The sequence below is a fragment of the Octopus sinensis genome, linkage group LG24 (assembly GCF_006345805.1).
Source record: "Octopus sinensis linkage group LG24, ASM634580v1, whole genome shotgun sequence".
NCBI lineage: Eukaryota > Metazoa > Mollusca > Cephalopoda > Octopoda > Octopodidae > Octopus > Octopus sinensis.
The window spans coordinates 19,719,598-19,739,225 of NC_043020.1; the positions used below are offsets into that span (position 1 = coordinate 19,719,598).

The 19,628-nt window shown below is 36.1% G+C and overlaps 1 protein-coding gene across 1 annotated transcript; it reads right to left on the reverse strand.

The window, feature by feature from the left end:
• Positions 1–806: 806 nt before the first annotated feature.
• Positions 807–18,772, reverse strand: LOC118767748. Its single transcript, XM_036512828.1, has 2 exons — positions 18,445–18,772; positions 807–4,612 (listed from the first exon to the last, which is right to left on the reverse strand). The coding sequence occupies exon 2, from the start codon at positions 4,538–4,540 to the stop codon at positions 3,497–3,499; it is 1,044 nt and encodes a 347-aa protein (XP_036368721.1). The 5' UTR covers positions 4,541–4,612; positions 18,445–18,772; the 3' UTR covers positions 807–3,496.
• Between the last annotated feature and the right edge of the window lie 856 nt (positions 18,773–19,628).

The window sequence follows — 19,628 nt, forward strand, 5'->3', positions numbered from 1 at the left end:
ATCAAAATTGAGTCCATTTCATTCACATTATTGTCACCCTTTTGATGCAGACAGAATGAAAGAAATATATTCTTTGTTTATGCATGACTTGCAGTTATATAAATATTGTTAGTTACAAAATGAAAGTGAAGCAAAGTAAGCTGATATGGAGATATATAATAGCAATGTAATGTTAATACGACTTATGTTAAGACAATGGGTATATATATATATATATATATATATATATATACATACATAACTTAGCTTCTTCATAACATCCACAAGAATGGATATTTTTTAATGAAACTTTCTAAAAATCTGCTTCTGATGATGTTGTAGATATAATCTGAATTTGTTGTGAAAAAAAAAAAGATTTGCACGGAAGTGGAGAGAGAAGATTCAGAAAATTCACGTGGGTCGGCTTTCTTTCTTCACAACTTTCAGAAAAATGGGTATTTTTAAATGAAAATTTCAACAAGTATTTTTCAGGATGTGTAGATTATGATTATATCAGAATTTAATGTGGAAATACAAATTGGTGTGATAGCACACACATATGCTAACAACAATTTTTTAAGGTTTTTTTGTGAAAAATTTATTTCACAACAAATTCAGTAAAAAAATTCATATTTCTGAGTTATAAGAAAAGAAATTTGTTGAGGTATGTATATGAAGTATGCTGCAGTAAACCCCAGTCAGTTACTCGGATTTGAGGGAAAATTGCAATGCTATCTCTATAAGGTCTAGCTACAATGTCTTTCTCCTTGGCTCATACATACATACATGTGTATATATATATATATATATATATATATATATATATATATAATATATATATATATATATATATATATATATATATACATACATATATATATATATATATATATACACATGTATGTATGTATGAGCCTAGAGTATACTTACACAAATGTGCCCTACTGACTTCATTTCCTCATAACTTCCACAAAAAGTGGATACTTTTTAATGAAATTTTCTACAAATATCCTTCAGATAGTGTAGACTGGAATTATATCTGAGTTTGTGAAGAAAATGTATTCAGGGAAAGTGGGGAGAGGAAATTCAGAAAATTCGCACAGGTCAGCTTTCTTTCCACATAACTTTCAGAAAAATGGGTATTTTTAAATGAAGATTTTGACAAATACCTTTCAGACTATGTAGATTATGATTGTAGAATTTAATCTGTAAATAAAAATTGGTGGGATAGCACACATACATACTGGCCCTCAACATATTTTTTTTTTCCCCAAAATTTATAATCATAACAAATTCCAAAATAGTACAAATCTACATCATATCTACACCATCTGAAGTGTATTTTTGGACAATTTCATTAAAATATATCTATGTTTCTGAAAGTTGTGACGAATGAAATTCGTTGGGGTGCATATGTGTATGTATGCTTCAGCTAACAACAGTCGGTTACTGTGTATCATTGCTCATGCATTACAGGAAGTCCATAGTAAACATGTATTATTTTAAATGATAATAGTGTGCATGTATATATAATATATATATATATATTATATATCACACATGTGCTTTTCTTAGACTATCGTTTTCCTTCTCGCCAGACATTTCTTCTTTCTGATGAAGAGCCATGCTCAAAACATCACACCCCTCCCAATCATCTCACAACTCTTCACTTCTACTCCTCTCAATACCCTGACCACTCACCCCCTTCCTCTTCTTGATCTGACTCTCCTATCCCTCTTTGCGCTTTCTTGCTTCAACACTCTCCAGATCCCCATTGAGCTGCCTACTCCTTCCCTCCACTGACTTCTGTTTGCCTTCTTCATCAACCAGTTTACTTTCAAATTTCCCTGCATCATTATTTGAAATGTTTAATAAATATCTCTCCACCTCGAAGACAGAGGCCAAATCTACCTAATGTTTATATGCTTCCACTACTGATTGGATATCCTTGACTTTTTGCAAACTACATCTGCCAACATTATTGCATAATTCCAAGACCCCAGAAACAGCTGTTGGACTTGAAATACCATACCTTCTCCCCTTAATTTTCTGTGTCTTTGTACTCTAAGCTTTCTCTGTTAATACATAAATATCTATTAATTTATACATCAATATTCATCATCTGAATACTTTCAGTCTTTGTTTTCTATCTATTTACAAGCAGTTTTATTTGTTTATTTGCATCATTATCTCCATATCTGCTCTCCTGGATTCCTTTCAAAGCCTCTCTTTACCCTGTGGACTTAGTCCTTTGTAAGGATTTCAGTGTGTAAGTTCAAATCATTTGAGCACTATTAAGTGTTTTCTATATTGAGCATCTCTAGATCTCATCTGTTGACTATATATGTAATATATATGCACAGAACAACATTATCTCATTAATAAGACAGACATGTGATGTGTTATTTGGTATATTTATATATATGAAGAGAGAGAGAGAGAAAGAGAGACAATAAAATAATCAGGAATGATTGAACATGTTTGGTGAGAAAAAAGAAGTTATTTAGCATTATGGGATGAATTCTGTTATTGATTTTAAAAGAAAAGTGGAAGGTCAGAAAATCAAATAAGCTGTAAATAAATACATCAGTCATTATTGCTGCCATCACTGGAATATTGAACTTAATATCCCACCAAAATTTAATCACTTGTACATGTGCTGATGTATATGTTAAGTCATGAAGATTCCAAAGCCAGCTTGAAACGGTAAATTTGGGATATGATGACAGACATCATCATCATCACCATGAATATGAGGAAGAGGAAAATATTGGGTAAACGATTAACATAAACTGATAATGAGTTTCATAGTCACGAAAACTAGTGTCTTGTTCACTGTTGTCTTGTTTATTGTTAGTTCACCAGCATCCCGTTTCAAGTTAATCCAATTCTATTTCCAATCACTGTTAATCTACTAATAACAAATCCATTGATAATCCATTAACCCTTAAATGATTTAATTGGAGTACCGTTTTGTTTTTTCATTTTTCCTTGTGCTAAAAATTGTTAGGGTATGAGATTTTAAAATTCACTTAATCATGTGACTTATTATGAAAATCTTCTTGAGTAAAATGAAAATCTCACTAGTTTTCAATCACAGAAAGTCAAACTAGTAATAAAAAGAGTTATCTCTCTTGAATAGCTCACTCTTATGGAATTATGAATTGATAAATTGCATATGATGTTGTGAGTAGTTGCTAAATGTTGTAAGAAAAGATTTTTAAGATGCAACTTAGCACATAATTGTTCAAGAGTAAATTAATGTGTTTCCCTTCTTATGTCTCACTCAGACATGTTTTTGGAAGCTCACAGACATGTTGAGAGAAGTTATATTCAAACTGGAACTGAATTCTGGGGACAAAAGTTGTAAATTCTGACCCACTGCAATACCATGTTTGAACTGCTTAGTCTCGGTAGTTTATCTGATCAACAGAGTGAACCAAATATACACAGGAACAATACAGTAGCTCTAGCTGTGAAAAGGTGTGTAGAGAAGGAAGTGGAGTTTTTATTAAGGTCAGGGATGTAAAACAGGGGGTTTCCAAGCTGACTCTTTATCAAAATATTTATGTTTTTTGTGATACAAGGCCTGAGTGCCAATGATTTCGATATTGTCTTCAGCATCTTTAGACAACCATGAAGGAATGGACTGTTTTGTTGAGGTGACAGTTCTAGCTTTTGGAGAATATTGGTCAGAAATGCTTGCGTACCAATTAAGTAATAAATTTTTACGACGAGGTGAAGAGGGAAGGGTGTTGTTGAACAAGTTCCACATTCTTTGATTGACACAAGTTTCAAAAGGTAAGTATGAATTACATGTGAAATATTTCTGCTCTTTCAAGTCCAATGGAGATTCATTAGCATAGCTAGATAAATTTGGGAAAACTACTTTTGGTTTGTTATAATATATATTACAATCTTTGTTACAATTTCTGTGAGAGACTTTACTTATATTTGTTAATTGCAATTGTTTATGAATAGATTTGCTATTGGAATGCTGTGACATGGAGATTTTGGAAGAAATCCTGGGAAGAAAGAATGTCAGATTACTTTTTGAAGAACTTTCAATAGTCTTCAAATTCTGTTGAACTGAGTCATGGTTTAGCTCTTTTTCCAAAACATTTGTACCTTCAAATGCTACTTTTCGTTCTCTCCAGTGCCTGAGTTCTTTTGTTAAAGAATTTGGCTCATAACCTGATGCTTTGAGATTCGTATCTTTCAATGTTCTTTGAGAAAAGGTATTTGGTTGTGCTAAAGTCTTAATGTTTTTACATTCTCTCCAAAGAGATCTTTGCATTGATGTTTTAAACATGGTTGCACAATTCTTAGATTCTTGTGGGAAAACAATCCAATCATTAGTTATTTCTCTCTGTTCTTCAACTTTGCAACTGCCTTGATCATTCTCAGATGTTGCTACTGAAGACAATGATATAGTGCTAATGTTTGGGGTTTCTGAGCTAACATTTTCTTTGAGTTCTCTACGATATTCTTTTGTTTGATTTTTACCAATAGAAACTTTGGACTTTGGAATAAACACAACTTTTGTTACAGGTTGTAACATAACTTCTGAGAATTTTAGTGAAATAACGTCTTAGAGGAAATTATTTTCCAGTAATGTTCACATTTTCTCTCTCTGTAGAAAAGAATAGAAAAGAAAATATTAAGAATATTAAAAATAAGTATAAATACATGCATACATACATACATATATACATACATATATATATATATATATATATATATATATATAAAGCAAAAAGTAAAAGAGTCAAAAGGAAGAGTAAGTATGGTTAGCTTCTCCATCCTTTTGACCCTAAATAGCACTCTGATATAAAAAGTGACTTTGACCAGTTATTTGGTTTTTGTCATTGTCAGTTGAGGTGTGTTCTGTTAAGAATGTATAAGAGTAGAAATAGAACTCATTCACCCTTAAAATTTCCAAATACTTTTTACTTTTATTTTCACACACGAGGAATACCTAAGACTAGAATTGGTAGCATAGCAGCTATTTAAGAATTCTAAGGGCGAACGAGCTCTATTTGCACTCTTATACGTTCTTAACAACACACCTCGACTATACACACACACACACACATATATATATATATATACTATATATATGATATTGATTTTCACTCTCGATAAATTCATCTCCCTTTTGTGTTCCCAGTACTCGGCACCCTAATTTAGGAGCCCTTAACTGTATTACTACATGAATAATATTTTTCTTTATGATTAATATTTTGTCTTATGACTAATTCGTCTTTTGTGCTGGGCAGCTGGCAGTAACTAATTATTACTACCCTTCTTGTTTATATTCGCATATTACTTGATGAATTTGTTCGTAAAATTCTTCCCGGCATACCCTATACTGCCGTGTAAGTTTTGCGTCTGCGCAGAGATTTTGAAAAGTTAAGATCTGCTAGTAGTCGAGTTCAACACATGGTCTCACATCGCTGCAGACCTCGATTCAATTTAGGCCACTCGTTGATGAAGCCAGCCTTAGCAAACATATTCTGTGTTTTGCTAGAAAGAAGTAGAAACTGATCAGTCCGAGGTGTAAAGTTATCGGTAAACGTTTTTGATTTTCACTCTCGATAAATTCATCTCCCTTTTGTGTTCCCAGTACTCGGCACCCTAATTTAGGAGCCCTTAATTGTATTACTACATGAATAATATTTTTCTTTATGATTAATATTTTGTCTTATGACTAATTCGTCTTTTGTGCTGGGCACCTGGCAGTAATTAATTATTACTACCCTTCTTGTTTATATTCGCATATATATACTATATATATATATACACTATATATACTATATATAATATATATATATATATATTGTGTTTTGTTAAGAATGTATAAGGATGTATATATGTATATATATATATATATACATATATATATATATATACATACATATATATATATATATATATATACATATATATATATATATATATATATATATACACACATATGCATGTATGGGTGAATAGTTCAAATTTATAGAAATCAAAAGACGAAGACAGCAGATGTATTTGTTTGATACTTGGGAAGAATGGAAAAGTCTTTGATGTTTTGAGCCTAAGCCCTTTGACAGAAAGAGTTGAGAGAAAAAAATGGAGAGGGAAAAAATGTGTAGGGATTAACGGTTCAACATATTGAAATGACCAGAAGAAAAAAAAAGCAATAATGATAAGGTAGGGGTGTAGGCATACCTGAGAAACTTAGTGATTCTGAAAAGATGTATGGAAGTACAATTTTGAAAGGCTGTTAAATATGAAGAATATATGAGAGAAGGAAAGTCTTCCTAATGTGGATTCAACAGAACGTTGGATCCACATTAGGAAGACTTATCCAATTTCACAGCAGTATGACAGATAAAGCAATTAAGGATATGAAGATAAGGAAAGCTCCTAATTCATCAGGATTTATTGTCAAGATGCTTAAAATATCTGGTGGATTAGGATGCAACCTAGTCATCCATACAGCTAGTCAAGTTGTCTAGAAATGTATCATATCCAATGACAGATGTAGCAGCATTATAGTAAACTGCTAGAAAGGTAAGAGAGATTATTTAGAGAGAAGTAATTACTGATGTACCAAATTGCTGAACCAGATCATGAAAGTTATAGAAAGAGTCACAGATCAACTAATTAGGAAGAGAGTTAACCTAGATCAGATGCTGTTTAGTTTTGGTGCTATTTTCTCAGTAAGGCATCTCTCATCAGATGGTCATCATTGCAGAAGCTTAGGATAGATGAACGGCTGATGGGAGCCATCCAAGACATGTACAGGTTTGCTGTCAGTAAAGTGGAAGTCAGTATTGGGTATAGCAATGAATCAAGGCCTGGAAGCAAATGGTCTTAGAATTAACTTAGCAAAAACTGAAGTTCTAGTAAGCAGGAAAGCAGACAATTTAGGAATTCCTTTGGGAAAATAGTGCTGCTTACTATGTAGAAAAGAGTAGGGAGAAATTCCATTCAGTGTCCCCAGTGCAATCTATTGACACATAAGTGGTGTGGTAGAATGAAAACAAGGTTAAAAGGGAAAGAAGTCTTTGTCTGAGAGATGTGCAGGAACAATAATCACCAAGAACACACAGGAAATAGATTTCCTCAAATGTCCAGGAGGATCTTTAGAGGTACTGAATAATTGGTGTTACCTAGGTGATCTAATTAGCAGTGGAGGAGGATGTTCTGTAAGCGTAATCACTAGAATTTGAACTGGTTGGAGAAAGTTCAGGGATAAACGAGGCTAAAGAACAAAATAATGAAGAAAAAAACAAAAAACAAAGAATAGAATAGTAAATACTAGAATTCTGGATGATAAGTAGTCTAAAAGAAGATTATTATAATTCAAAGACAAAAAGAAAGCATCTCTATAATGATCTCAGAAAGCTTTTATTAATGTAATCCACAAAGCTATTAGGAAGTTGCAGAAATGTACAACACATTCTACACAAGACACTTTCAAATTCATCAACACAAATCATGTCTCAAACTCAGATCTGGCATAGATGAGGCAAAATTTATTGAGGGAGATTTTCTACAACCAGATGCTCATCCAGTTGCCAACTCTCACCTGCTTCCAGGTAAGGCAATATCTCCTCTAGTCTTCCAAACACAAACTGAACAATGACCAGACATGTTTCCATGGAAGATTTCCAGCAAAAAATGCCTCTTGTACAATAATGATGGCACTTGTTTATAAATTGCACATTATATCAGAACAAGGAGACATGCACACACACACAGAGCTGTGTGGTAAGAATCTTGCTTCCCAACCAAATGGTTCTGAATTCAGTCCCACTGCATGGCACTTTGGGCAAGTGTCTTCTACTATAGCCTCAGGCCGACCAAACCCTTGTGAGTGGATTTGGTAGACGGAAACTGAAAGAAGCCTATTGTGCATATGTGTATGTATATATATATATTATATTATATATATAATATATATATATATATATATATATATATATATTTATATATATATATATATATATGTATATACATATATATATATATTATATATATTATATATATATATATATATATACATATATATATGTATATATATATATATATATATATATATGTGCATATATATATATATTTATATATATATGTATATATCATCATCATCATCATCATCATTTAACGTCCACTCTCCATGCTAGCATGGGTTGGACGGTTCAACTGGGGTCTGGGGAGCCCGAAGGCTGCACCAGGCCAGTCAGATCTGGCAGTGTTTCTACAGCTGGATGCCCTTCCTAACGCCAACCACTCCGAGAGTGTAGTGGGTGATTTTATGTGCCACCGACACAGGTGCCAGATGAGGCTGGCAAATGGCCATGCTCGGATGGTGTTTTTTATGTGCCACCAACACAGGTGCCAGACGAGGCTGGCAGACGGCCACGCTCGGATGGTGTTTTTTATGTGCCACCGACACAGGTGCCAGACGAGGCTGGCGAACGTCCACGATCGGATGGTGTTTGTTACGTGCCCACAGCACGGAGGCCAGTCGATGCGGTACTGGCTACGGCCACGTTCGGATGGTTTTCTTATGTGCCACCGGCACTGGTACCACAAAGATACAAATTCCATTGATGTTCATCTATTTTGATTTGGTTTGATTTTTCACTTGCCTCAACAGGTCTTCACAAGTGTCACAAGAAGGAAGGTATGCACAGGTGGACTGACTACGTCCCAGGTAGGGGCCACGGGTTATGGCCTCACTAGTCTTGCCGGGTCTTCTCACGCACAGCATACTTCCATAGGTCTCAGTCTCTAGTCATTTCCTTGGTGAGACCTAAAGTTCAAAGGTCGTGCTTCACCACCTCATCCCAGGTTTTCCTGGGTCTACCTCTTCCACAGGTTCCCTCAACTGCTAGGGTGTAGCACTTTTGCACACAACTATCTTCAGCCATTCTCGTCACATGACCATACCAATGCAGCCGTCTCTCTTGCACACCACAACTGATGCTTCTTAGGTTCAACTTTTCTCTCAAGGTACTTACACTCTGTCGATTATGAACACTGACATTACACATCCATCGGAGCATACTGGCTTCATTTCTTGCGAGCTTACGCATATCTTCAGCAGTCACGGCCCATGTTTCACTACCATGTAGCATAGCTGTACGTACACATGCATCATACAGTCTGCCTTTTACTCTGAGCGAGAGGCCTTTTGTCACCAGCAGGGGTAAGAGCTCTCTAAACTTTGCCCAGGCTATTCTTACTCTAGCAGTTACACTTTCGGCACACCCACCCCCGCTACTGACTTGGTCTCCTAGGTAGTGGAAGCTATCAACTACTTCTAGTTTGTCTCCCTGGAACGTGGTAGAAGTTGGTCTCTGCACATTTCCAGTGTTTATTGCTCCTGAGCATCTGCCACAGACAAAAACTATTTTCCTAGTTAGCCTTCCTTTGACATTGCTGCACCTCTTATGTGTCCATAGCTTACACTTGGTGCACCTTATAGAGTTTCTACCTATACCTTTTTTACAGATCGAGCAGGGCCATCTACCTGAAGTCGTTTGTGATTGGTCCACCTTCCTACTTATTAGGACTTTGGTTTTGGCTAGGTTGATTCTAAGGCCCTTCGATTCTAATCCTTGTTTCCACACCTGAAACTTCTCCTCCAGTTCTGATAGTGACTCAGCAATTAGAGCAAGGTCATCAGCATAGAGAAGCTCCCAGGGGCATCCTGTCTTGAATTCCTCCGTTATTGCCTGGAGGACTATGATAAATAGGAGGGAACTGAGGACTGAACCTTGGTGGGCCCCAACCTCTACCCGGAATTCTTCACTGTACTCGTTGCCAACCCTCACCTTACTAGTAGCGTCTCTGTACATGGCTTGCACAGCTCTCACTATCCATTCATCTATCCCTAGTTTCCTCATTGACCACCAGATAAGGGATCGGGGGACCCTGTCGAAGGCTTTCTCCATGTCAACAAAAGCCAGGTACAAGGGCTTATCTTTGGCTAGGTATTTCTCCTGCAGCTGTCTTACCAGGAATATAGCATCAGTAGTACTTTTCCCTGGCACGAACCCAAACTGCATCTCATCTAAGCTAACTCTCTCTCTAATTAATTGGGCTATAACTCTCTCCGTAACCTTCATTAGCTGATCCAGCAGCTTGATGCCCCTGTAGTTATTTGTATCTAGGGCGTCACCTTTACCTTTGTAGCAGTTGACTATTATGCTGCTACACCAGTCATTGGGTATGACTCCTTCGTGTATCACCTGGTTAACTATACGGGTGACTATGCTATAGCCGACACTACCAGATATTTTGAGCATCTCTGCAGTAATTCCTGATGGGCCTGGGACTTTCCCTGTTTTCATGCTTCTAATTGCCTTAACTACTAAGGAACTCTTAACTCGGATTGCTGGTCCCTCTGTTGGGTCGACATTCGGCAGACTCTCTTTATCCCATTCATTTTCCTCATTCAGCAACCTTTCATAGTGGCGTCTCCAAGCCTCTCTCTTTGCATCCTCATTTAGCGCAAGTGAACCGTCATCCTTGCGAACACATTTCTCTCCTACCACGTCATGATTCCCTCTCACACAGTCTTGCAACACGAAATACCTCAAGTCTTTCATCCTCACGGTGCAGAACATTGGCAAATTTTTTCTTATCTGCTTCCCCTCTGGCTAGATAGACCTGCCCTAGCTTCCCTTCTGGCAGTCTGATACACTTCCCCCTGCTACCACCGTTCTTCCGGCCTTCCAAGCCTGTTTCTTTTGTCTAATAGCCCTGTCAACAATATTGTTCCACCACCACGTTAGTTTGGGTCTTAAGGGGACTTTGCACCAGCCACAGATCTGGTCAGTGGCTTTCAGCAGGTTGTCCCTCAGAAGCGTCCAGTTGTCTTCTACCCCATGCATAGCTATACCCCTTCCATTTCATCAAAGGCTTCAAGTAACATGTCTCTAAATCTCTGTCCATTCACAGGGTCTTTAAGCTTCCAGACCCTTCTTCTCCATGTTGGTTTGTCTTCTAGTCGCCCTCTTAGTCCTGATCCTAAAGTCACTAACTACCATCTATGTTTGGGGTGCATTCTTCGCCTGGGAAGGTTTTGGCATTTATAAGCAGCCATCTTTCCCTTTTTCTGGCAAGGATGTAGTCGATTTGGCTAGTATGCCGGCCTGATCGGTAGGTGACCAGGTGGCTTGTCGGTTTCCTGAAGTTAGTGTTGCAAACTATAAGACTATTCGCATCGCAGAACTCCAGCAGCCTGGTTCCCTCCTCGTTGCGGGAACCATAACCGTAGCCTCCATGTACGCCATGGAAGCCCCCAGCATGTCGTCCAACATGCCCATTGAAATCACCAGCCACAAAGAGAAGGTCCCTGTCGTTCGTCAATGAGGTGGTCTGCAGTAGGGTGTCATAGAAACTGTCTTTCTGTCCATCGGGTAGCTCTGGCTGAGGGGCATAGGCCGATATAATGGTTGCTAATCTATTATGAAGCACTATTCTAATCTTAAGTATTCTGTCACTTACTCTGATTACCTCAATTACTTTATCTACCCATTTCTCAGCGATAAGTATACCCACGCCACCAACTCCGTCAATATATATATATATGTATGCATGTATGTATATATATATATATATATGTATGTATGTATGTATGTATGTTATATTATATATATATATATCTATATATATATATATATATATATATAAAATATTATTAGAGACAAAACCACTATTTTGCAAAACAAACAAGGAAAGACTTAATCAATACATAAAATTTTAATAAATATCAAAAAAACCGCCACTACAATCGTTTCTTGTCTTGATCGACAATCTCAGGTGGACTTCCAATCTAAAAAATCAATATTTTAAAATATAAAAAAAATAATAATTTAAAATAATTAAAGTATGAATGAAAAAATATAAGTATATAATCCATATATAACCTATCTATAATCCATATATAATCAATATATAAACAATATATAAACTAAAAAACTTATCAACAATTAAATATAAAATATAAAATATAAAATATAAAATATAAAATATAAAACAACAAAAAAAATAATAATAATATAATAATAACCTATATATACACCCATACTCATATACCTATTATATATAACCATATCTAACTACATACACTAAATCACACACCTTATATATATCCCTATACATATACATAAAAATGTCTAGGCAACTATAAAATAAAATAGCTAAATACTTCAACACAATACTTATTCATACTCCCACACACACACACATACAACCCACATTCACGCTCTAGAAAACGGACATCACTCAAAACTATGAACGGAGAAATGGAATAATGGAATTAAAAATTATATTTCACTTGGTAAAACGAACACTACTTAAAAATTATGAATGAAACAATGCAACAAAACAACAGACATCGCAAATAGACACAAAATACTACAAATTCATTATCAAACCTACCATGATAACCAAACTCATAAAAACATATAATGATAAATCTCCCTTTACTAAACTCTATAACAAACCTATATAGCAATCCCCCTAACCTAAACATTCACACACAAATACACACACGTAAACCACACACCACGACATATACAAATACCCACACCACTTACACATACCAATACATACATATAAACCTCAACATATACTCCAAAAACCCACTCAACCCCACACAGACAAATAAACACAAAAATTATGAATGATTCTTTTATAAAACTACCATGATAAGCTAAAACTCACAAAACAGAAATGATAAAACCTCCCTTTACTAACACTAAAACATACTTATATAGCAATTCCTTAACCTATACATTCACACACCACACCACTCGTAAACCACACACCCATAACAAATACAAACTCCCCCCACTCACACACCCACAAGTACTATAAGCCTCAACATATACACCAAACAAAATTACTTTACCAAGGAACTTAACATATATATAAAAAGTATAACCGCTCTGGAAACGAACATCTCTAAATTAATGAATGGAGAAATGGAATAAATGGAATTAAAAATAAATTCACGTGGCAAAACGAACACCACTAGGTTAGGGGGATTGCTATATAGGTTTGTTATAGAGTTTAGTAAAGGGAGATTTTATCATTATATGTTTTTATGAGTTTTGGTTATCATGGTAGGTTTGATAATGAATTTGTAGTATTTTGGTGTCTATTTGCGATGTCTGTTGTTTTATTGCATTGTTTCATTCATAATTTTTAAGTAGTGTTCGTTTTACCAAGTGAATATAATTTTTAGTTCCATTTATTCCATTTCTCCGTTCATAGTTTTGAGTGATGTCCGTTTTCTAGAGCGTGATGTGGGTTGTATGTGTGTGTGGTGTGGGAGTATGAATAAGTATTGTGTTGAAGTATTTAGCTATTTTATTTATTTATAGTTGCCTAGACATTTTTATGTGTATGTATGGGATATATATAGGTTGTGTGATTTAGTGTATGTAGTTAGATATGGTTATATATATTAGGTATAGTGTATGGGTGTATATATAGTTTATTTATTTATTATTATTTTTTTTGTTTTGTTTAATTTTATATTTTATATTTTATATTTAATTGTTGATAAGTTTTTTTAGTTTTATATTGTTTATATTGATTATATATGGATTATAGATAGGTTATATATGGATTATATACTTATATTTTTTCATTCATACTTTAATTATTTTAAAATTATTATTTTTATATTTTAAATATTGATTTTTTAGATTGGAAGTCCACCTGAAGATTGTCGATCAAGACAAGAACGATTGTAGTGGCGGTTTTTTTGACTATTTATTAAAATTTTATGTATTGATTAAGTCTTCCTTGTTTGTTTTGCAAAATAGTGGTTTGGTCTCTAATAATATTTTAATATTTTACTATAAAATCGATTTAATCCTAAATCTGATTTTTTTTTCCCTGTAAATTTGGATTTATTCCCTAATATTTATTATTATATATATATATATATATACATATATGTATGTATGTATGTATGTATGTATGTATGTATGTATATGTATTTGTGTGTCTGTGTTTGTTGCCCCACCATCGCTTGACGACCGATGTTGGTGTTTTTATGTCCCCATAACTTAGCGGTTTGGCAGAAAGACTGATAGTATAAATACTAGGCTTACAAAGAATAAGACCTGGGGTCAATTTGTTTGACTAAAGGTGGTGCTCCAGCATGACTGCACTCAAATGACTGAAACAAGTAAAAGAATAAAAGAATAAAAAATATATGTATAGTGGTAAGTAGCTTTCTTAACCAACCACATGGTTCCAGGTTCATTTCCACTGCGTGGCACCTTGGGCAAGTGTCTTTTACTATAGCCTCTGGCTGACCAAAGTCTCGTGAGTGAATTTGGTAGACAGAAACTGAAAGAAGCCCATCATATATATGTATGTATATATATATATATATCATCATCGTCATTTAACGTCCGCTTTCCATGCTAGCATGGGTTGGACAATTTGACTGAGGACTGGCAAACCAGATGGCTGCACCAGGCTCCAATCTTGATTTGGCAGAGTTTCTACAGCTGGATGCCCTTCCTAATGCCAACCACTCCGAGAGTGTGAGTATATATATATATATATATATATATATATATATATAATATATATATATATATATATATATATGTATTTATATATATGTATGTGTATGTGTGTGTATATGTTTGTGAGTCTGTGTTTGTCCCCCCAACATAGCTTGACAACCAATGCCGGTGTGTTAACGTCCTTGTAACTTAGCGGTTTGCCAAAAGAGACTGATAGAATAAGTATTAGGCTTAGAAAGAATAAGTCCTGGGGTTGATTTGCTTGACTAAAGGCAGTGCTCCAGCATGACCACAGTCAAATCACTGAAACAAATAAAAGAGAAAAAAAAAGAGATACATATACACGTATGTATAGAAAGTGAGAGAGAGAGAGAGATAAAGAGGTGTAGAGCATATCTTCCATATAATAAAATGCAATGGATGAAGAAGGGTGAAACAACAAATGAAGTGTAGAATGAGTGACACCCAGGGACGCTAAGTGCAGGAGAACTGCAGTAGAAGATATTTTAATCAAAATAAAATGGCAAAATTTTATCATGAATTGTATTTAGTTTATCAGTTTCAGACACACACACATATATATATATATAAATATAGATAATAAACTGAATGTCAGACTCTTTCATTTTCAAAATATTTTGGCCTTTTCCAAGAAAAGAGTAACATATTTTACAGATTTCATTGGTCTAAGAAATGTAAAGAAACGTGTTAGCATGCACACACTTTTCACACACTCACACACACAAACAAGCACACATGTATATGTATGCAAATGGATAGGTGTATATAAATAAGTATGTATATGTATGAGTGTATACATACATACAGACACAGACACATGAACATAGAGAGAGAGAGAGAGAGTGACAAGGAGAGACAGAAATAAATGAATATCTATGTATTCTTTTTCTTTTATTCTTTTACTTGTTTCAATCATTTGACTGCGGCCATGCAGGAGCACCACCGTTAGTTGAAGAAATCAACCCCAGGACTGAATTTTTGTAAGCTTAGTACTTATTCTATCAGTCTCTTTTACCAAACTGCTAAGTTACAGGGATGTAAAAACAGCAGCATTGGTTGTCAAGTGATAGTGGGGGGGGGGGGGAGCAAACAAAGATATTTTTATGTGTGTGTGTATGACAGCTTCTTTCAGTCTCTGCCAAATCCACTCACAAGGCTTTGGTCAGCCCAGGGCTATAGCAGAAGACACTATCCCAAGGTGCCACACAGTGGGACTGAACCAGGAACCATATGGTTGGGAAGCAAGCTTTTTACCACACAGCCATGCCATATATATACATACATATATATATATATATATATATATATATATATATATGCATGTGTGTGCAATATATATATATATATGCATGTGTGCACATCTCCTTACTTTGACATCAGGCAATGGTAGTAAGCAAGTGTCACTGTCATGCAAGAGGTATTCTTCCTTTCCAATCAGCCTGTAAACATGGATGGGCATGGTGAAATATTACTGGAAAATAGGTGAGGGTTGGTGACAGGAATGGCATCTAATCATACAAAATGTGTCTGATTCATGCCAAAATGGAAAAGTTGATGATTCATGTATGTGTGTGTGTGTGCGTGCGCGTGTGTGTGTGTGTGTGTATAGATAGATAGATAGCTACACACACATACATATATATATCTTAACGTTTGTGTGTGTGTGTGTATTATGGGGGCTGATATTTTCAGCTGAGATGTTCCAACAATATCTGATTCTTCAAGTGCTTCAATTCTGTATATATACATATATCTACTAGATTGCCAACATTTATAAATGATTTCTCTCATTTTTATAATATTATATTCCATCATTAATGAAACTGTCAGGTACGCTGATATATATGTATATAATTATATATATATAATGCCAGCACAGCCTGACTGGTGTCCGTGTCAGTGACACGTAAACAGCACCAGCCGATCGTGGCCATTTGCCAGCCTCCTCTGGCCCCTGTGCCGGTGGCATGTAAAAAGCACCCACTACACTCACGGAGTGGTTGGTGTTAGAAAGGGCATCCAGCTGTAGAAACACTGCCAGATCAAGATTGAAGCCTGGCGCAGCCTCCTGGCTTTCCAGACCCCGGTCAAACCGTCCAACCCATGCTAGCATGGAAAACAGACGTTAAACGATGATGATGATGATGATGATGATATGCACTACACCTGTTTATCTCTCTCCTCTACTCCCCAACATTATCATCATTACTGCCCTATAACTAGCATCTCTGTAGCCTCTCTAACTTAAACACCCGTTCTCCAATCTTTACAAATTGCAGATGTTGCCTATCTCCCTCTCTCACTAGACCTATCTCTTCCCTCATACACTCTTGCAAACCTCCATCCCTCCACCCAGTACTGCTTTTGCTACCTGAGGTGCCACTTGGATACCTCATCGCTATTGTCTATCTCCTTGGAGATACCTCTAATTCATTCTGTCTCTCCTAGATGTGAGTAGCCGTGTAGCTCCTTTACAACAAGAATCTGCTCTTAACCCCCATTTAGCATACAAATGCAATTTCCTCGCTCCCTGGGGTTGTTGGCTTACAAGCTACAGGGTGACCTCAATAGTGTAAGTAGCACAAAAAAGCACTCAGTACACACTGTGAAGTGGTTGGTGTTAGGAAGGGCATCCGGCCATAGAAACCATGCCAAAGCTGACACTGGAGTATGATAAAGTCTCTGAACTCACTGGATCCTTTTCAAACTGTCCAACCTAATGTAAACAAGAAATGTGGATGTTAAAAAGATGATGATGATGATAATTGTGATGATATATATATATATATATATATGTACAGGTGGGGAAATAAACATCAGAGATGCTTTACTTCATGCTGAAGGTGCAGTAGCTGCATAATTGATGTTGCAAGCTCTTTTCGTTATCGTGACTAAATTTATCTCTTTGTCAGAAACCTTTTTTTATCTTCAGCAGGTATCTCGGGATCACAAGTGTTTCACCTCTTGGTCTGTATGCATTGTGTGATTGAGACAACAAGGATCAAAATAAGCTTCTAAGCAGTTTCCATTTACCAAATTGACCCACAAAGTATTGGTCGGCCCAGGGCTATAGTAAAAGATGCTGACTTAAGCCTAAACACATAGACAGTGCTCTCTCAGTACTATAACACGCTCAATAAACTCACCTCAAAATATCATAAACAAGCAAAATAGAATAACACAAGAACCGATAAAATAAACACCCACAACAACACAGAAAATTAGATTTAATACAACTTTCTTAGCACATTAAAAGACAATACTTTGTACACCAATGAAAACCAGAGGATATCTTCACATGATCATTCTAATTGCTTGAAACAGCAGTCAAATCTTCTTTAAATTACACCTTAATTTAAGCAAGATTTAACTGCTGCTAAATTACACATCTTGAAAAGGATGGGATACATTGGATAATGAGTCCTAGTTGTGGTGCACCTGAGCACTGCATACAATAATTTCATTATATATTATATATATACAAGGCCTGAGAGAAAGTAAGGATAGTTATGGCTTGAGTTATTTTTTATAAGAAATTCCCTTGATCAGGATTGACCTAGAGTTAAGCAGCAGCAACAACAACAACAACACTGAAAACAAGTTAACAATGGAATCTCTATGTGGGATGAGGAATGATCTGCTAGAAATAGCATCTAAATTTCCCTCAAAACCACATTCTGCTGTCTCAAATACAGGATACATCAGCCAATATTGTCACTAGATAAAAACAAAAGCATGGGGTGGTCACAGCTTGAATAGCTTTGGTTCTAGACCAGTTCCATCAGGGCTGACCTGGGGCTAAACTATGATATAAAATGTTAAATACTATTTTAGTATAGTATTTTTTTTTTGCAAAATATTCAAGTTAATGTTATCAACTCACCAGTGCTGTTGTAGTTGTTGTTGTTGTTGTTGTTGTTGCAGTAGTGTCAAACAGCCTTCAGGCTGGACACCAGTGAGATATGTCTTGCACACATGCAATGGGATCCTCCTCTGATCGGATAATGTGTTCAACTATTTTTAGCAGATTCACTATCACACACACACACACACACACACACACACATACACAAATATACAAATGCATAAACATACACAGTCTGTCAGTTCCCCCCCTCCCCAAACACTCATATACACTGTTTCACATATGCACACACACGTCACACACACACACTCATACACACACAATTAGTGTAGGAAACATTACCAGAAGCAGCTGCAGCAATAATGTTTGCGTACACTCTTCTATATTTCTTTCCTTATTTTTATGGTTTTTGTTTTTCTTTTTACTGTTTTCAAATTGAGAATCATAAATTATTTTGCTCTGCTTTGATTGGTTGTTTGGTTGGTGAGGGAGGGAGGGAGGGAGGGAGGGGAAAAGGTGATGGGGGATGGCAGTGCTGATGGTGGTGCTGGTGGCAGAAGTTGCTGTTGTTGTTGTTGTTGTTGTTGGTGGTGGTGGTGGTGGTGGGTTGGGGTTGGGGGTGGTGGAGGCGTGGGCGGTGGCGGTGGTGGTGGTGGTGGCGGCGGCGGCGGCGGTGGTGGTGGTGGTGGTGGTGGCGGTGGCGGCGGTGGTGGGTTGGGGGTGGTGGTAATGGCGGTGGCAGTAATTATGGCGCTGCTGCCAGTCACTGCAAAACCATAAATCTCTAGAAATCAGTAAATCTTTCTTTCAGAATCTCGGAAACAATGAGGAAGAACACATGCGAAGGGAACATTTCATTTCAGGAATCTCATTTGCTGCCTCTCCTTCCTTCTTTTTTTCTTTCTTTTCGTCTTTCCTTTTCTTTTTCTTTTTTTTTATTTTACCCTTTTTCTTTTTCTTTCCGGGTCATTTTTGTTGTAAAACCAGTCTTGACCAATTACTGACCAACAACAAACTGCACATCCATTACCACCTGTTTCACCAGTTGGAGTAAAAACATCTACACACATGAGATGAACATATAATTGATAAAGGCTTGTTGTTGACGTTCTTGATGTTGTTGATAGGAGTAGTAGTCATAGTGGTGGTGGTGGTGGTGATGTTCGTGTTGTTGCCGTAATTGCTTAGTTGCTGTTGTTTCC

Bases quoted from the DNA above. Each gene is read 5' to 3' on its own strand.
- LOC118767748 (XM_036512828.1), bottom strand. From the start codon at position 4,540: ATGTTACAACCTGTAACAAAAGTTGTGTTTATTCCAAAGTCCAAAGTT.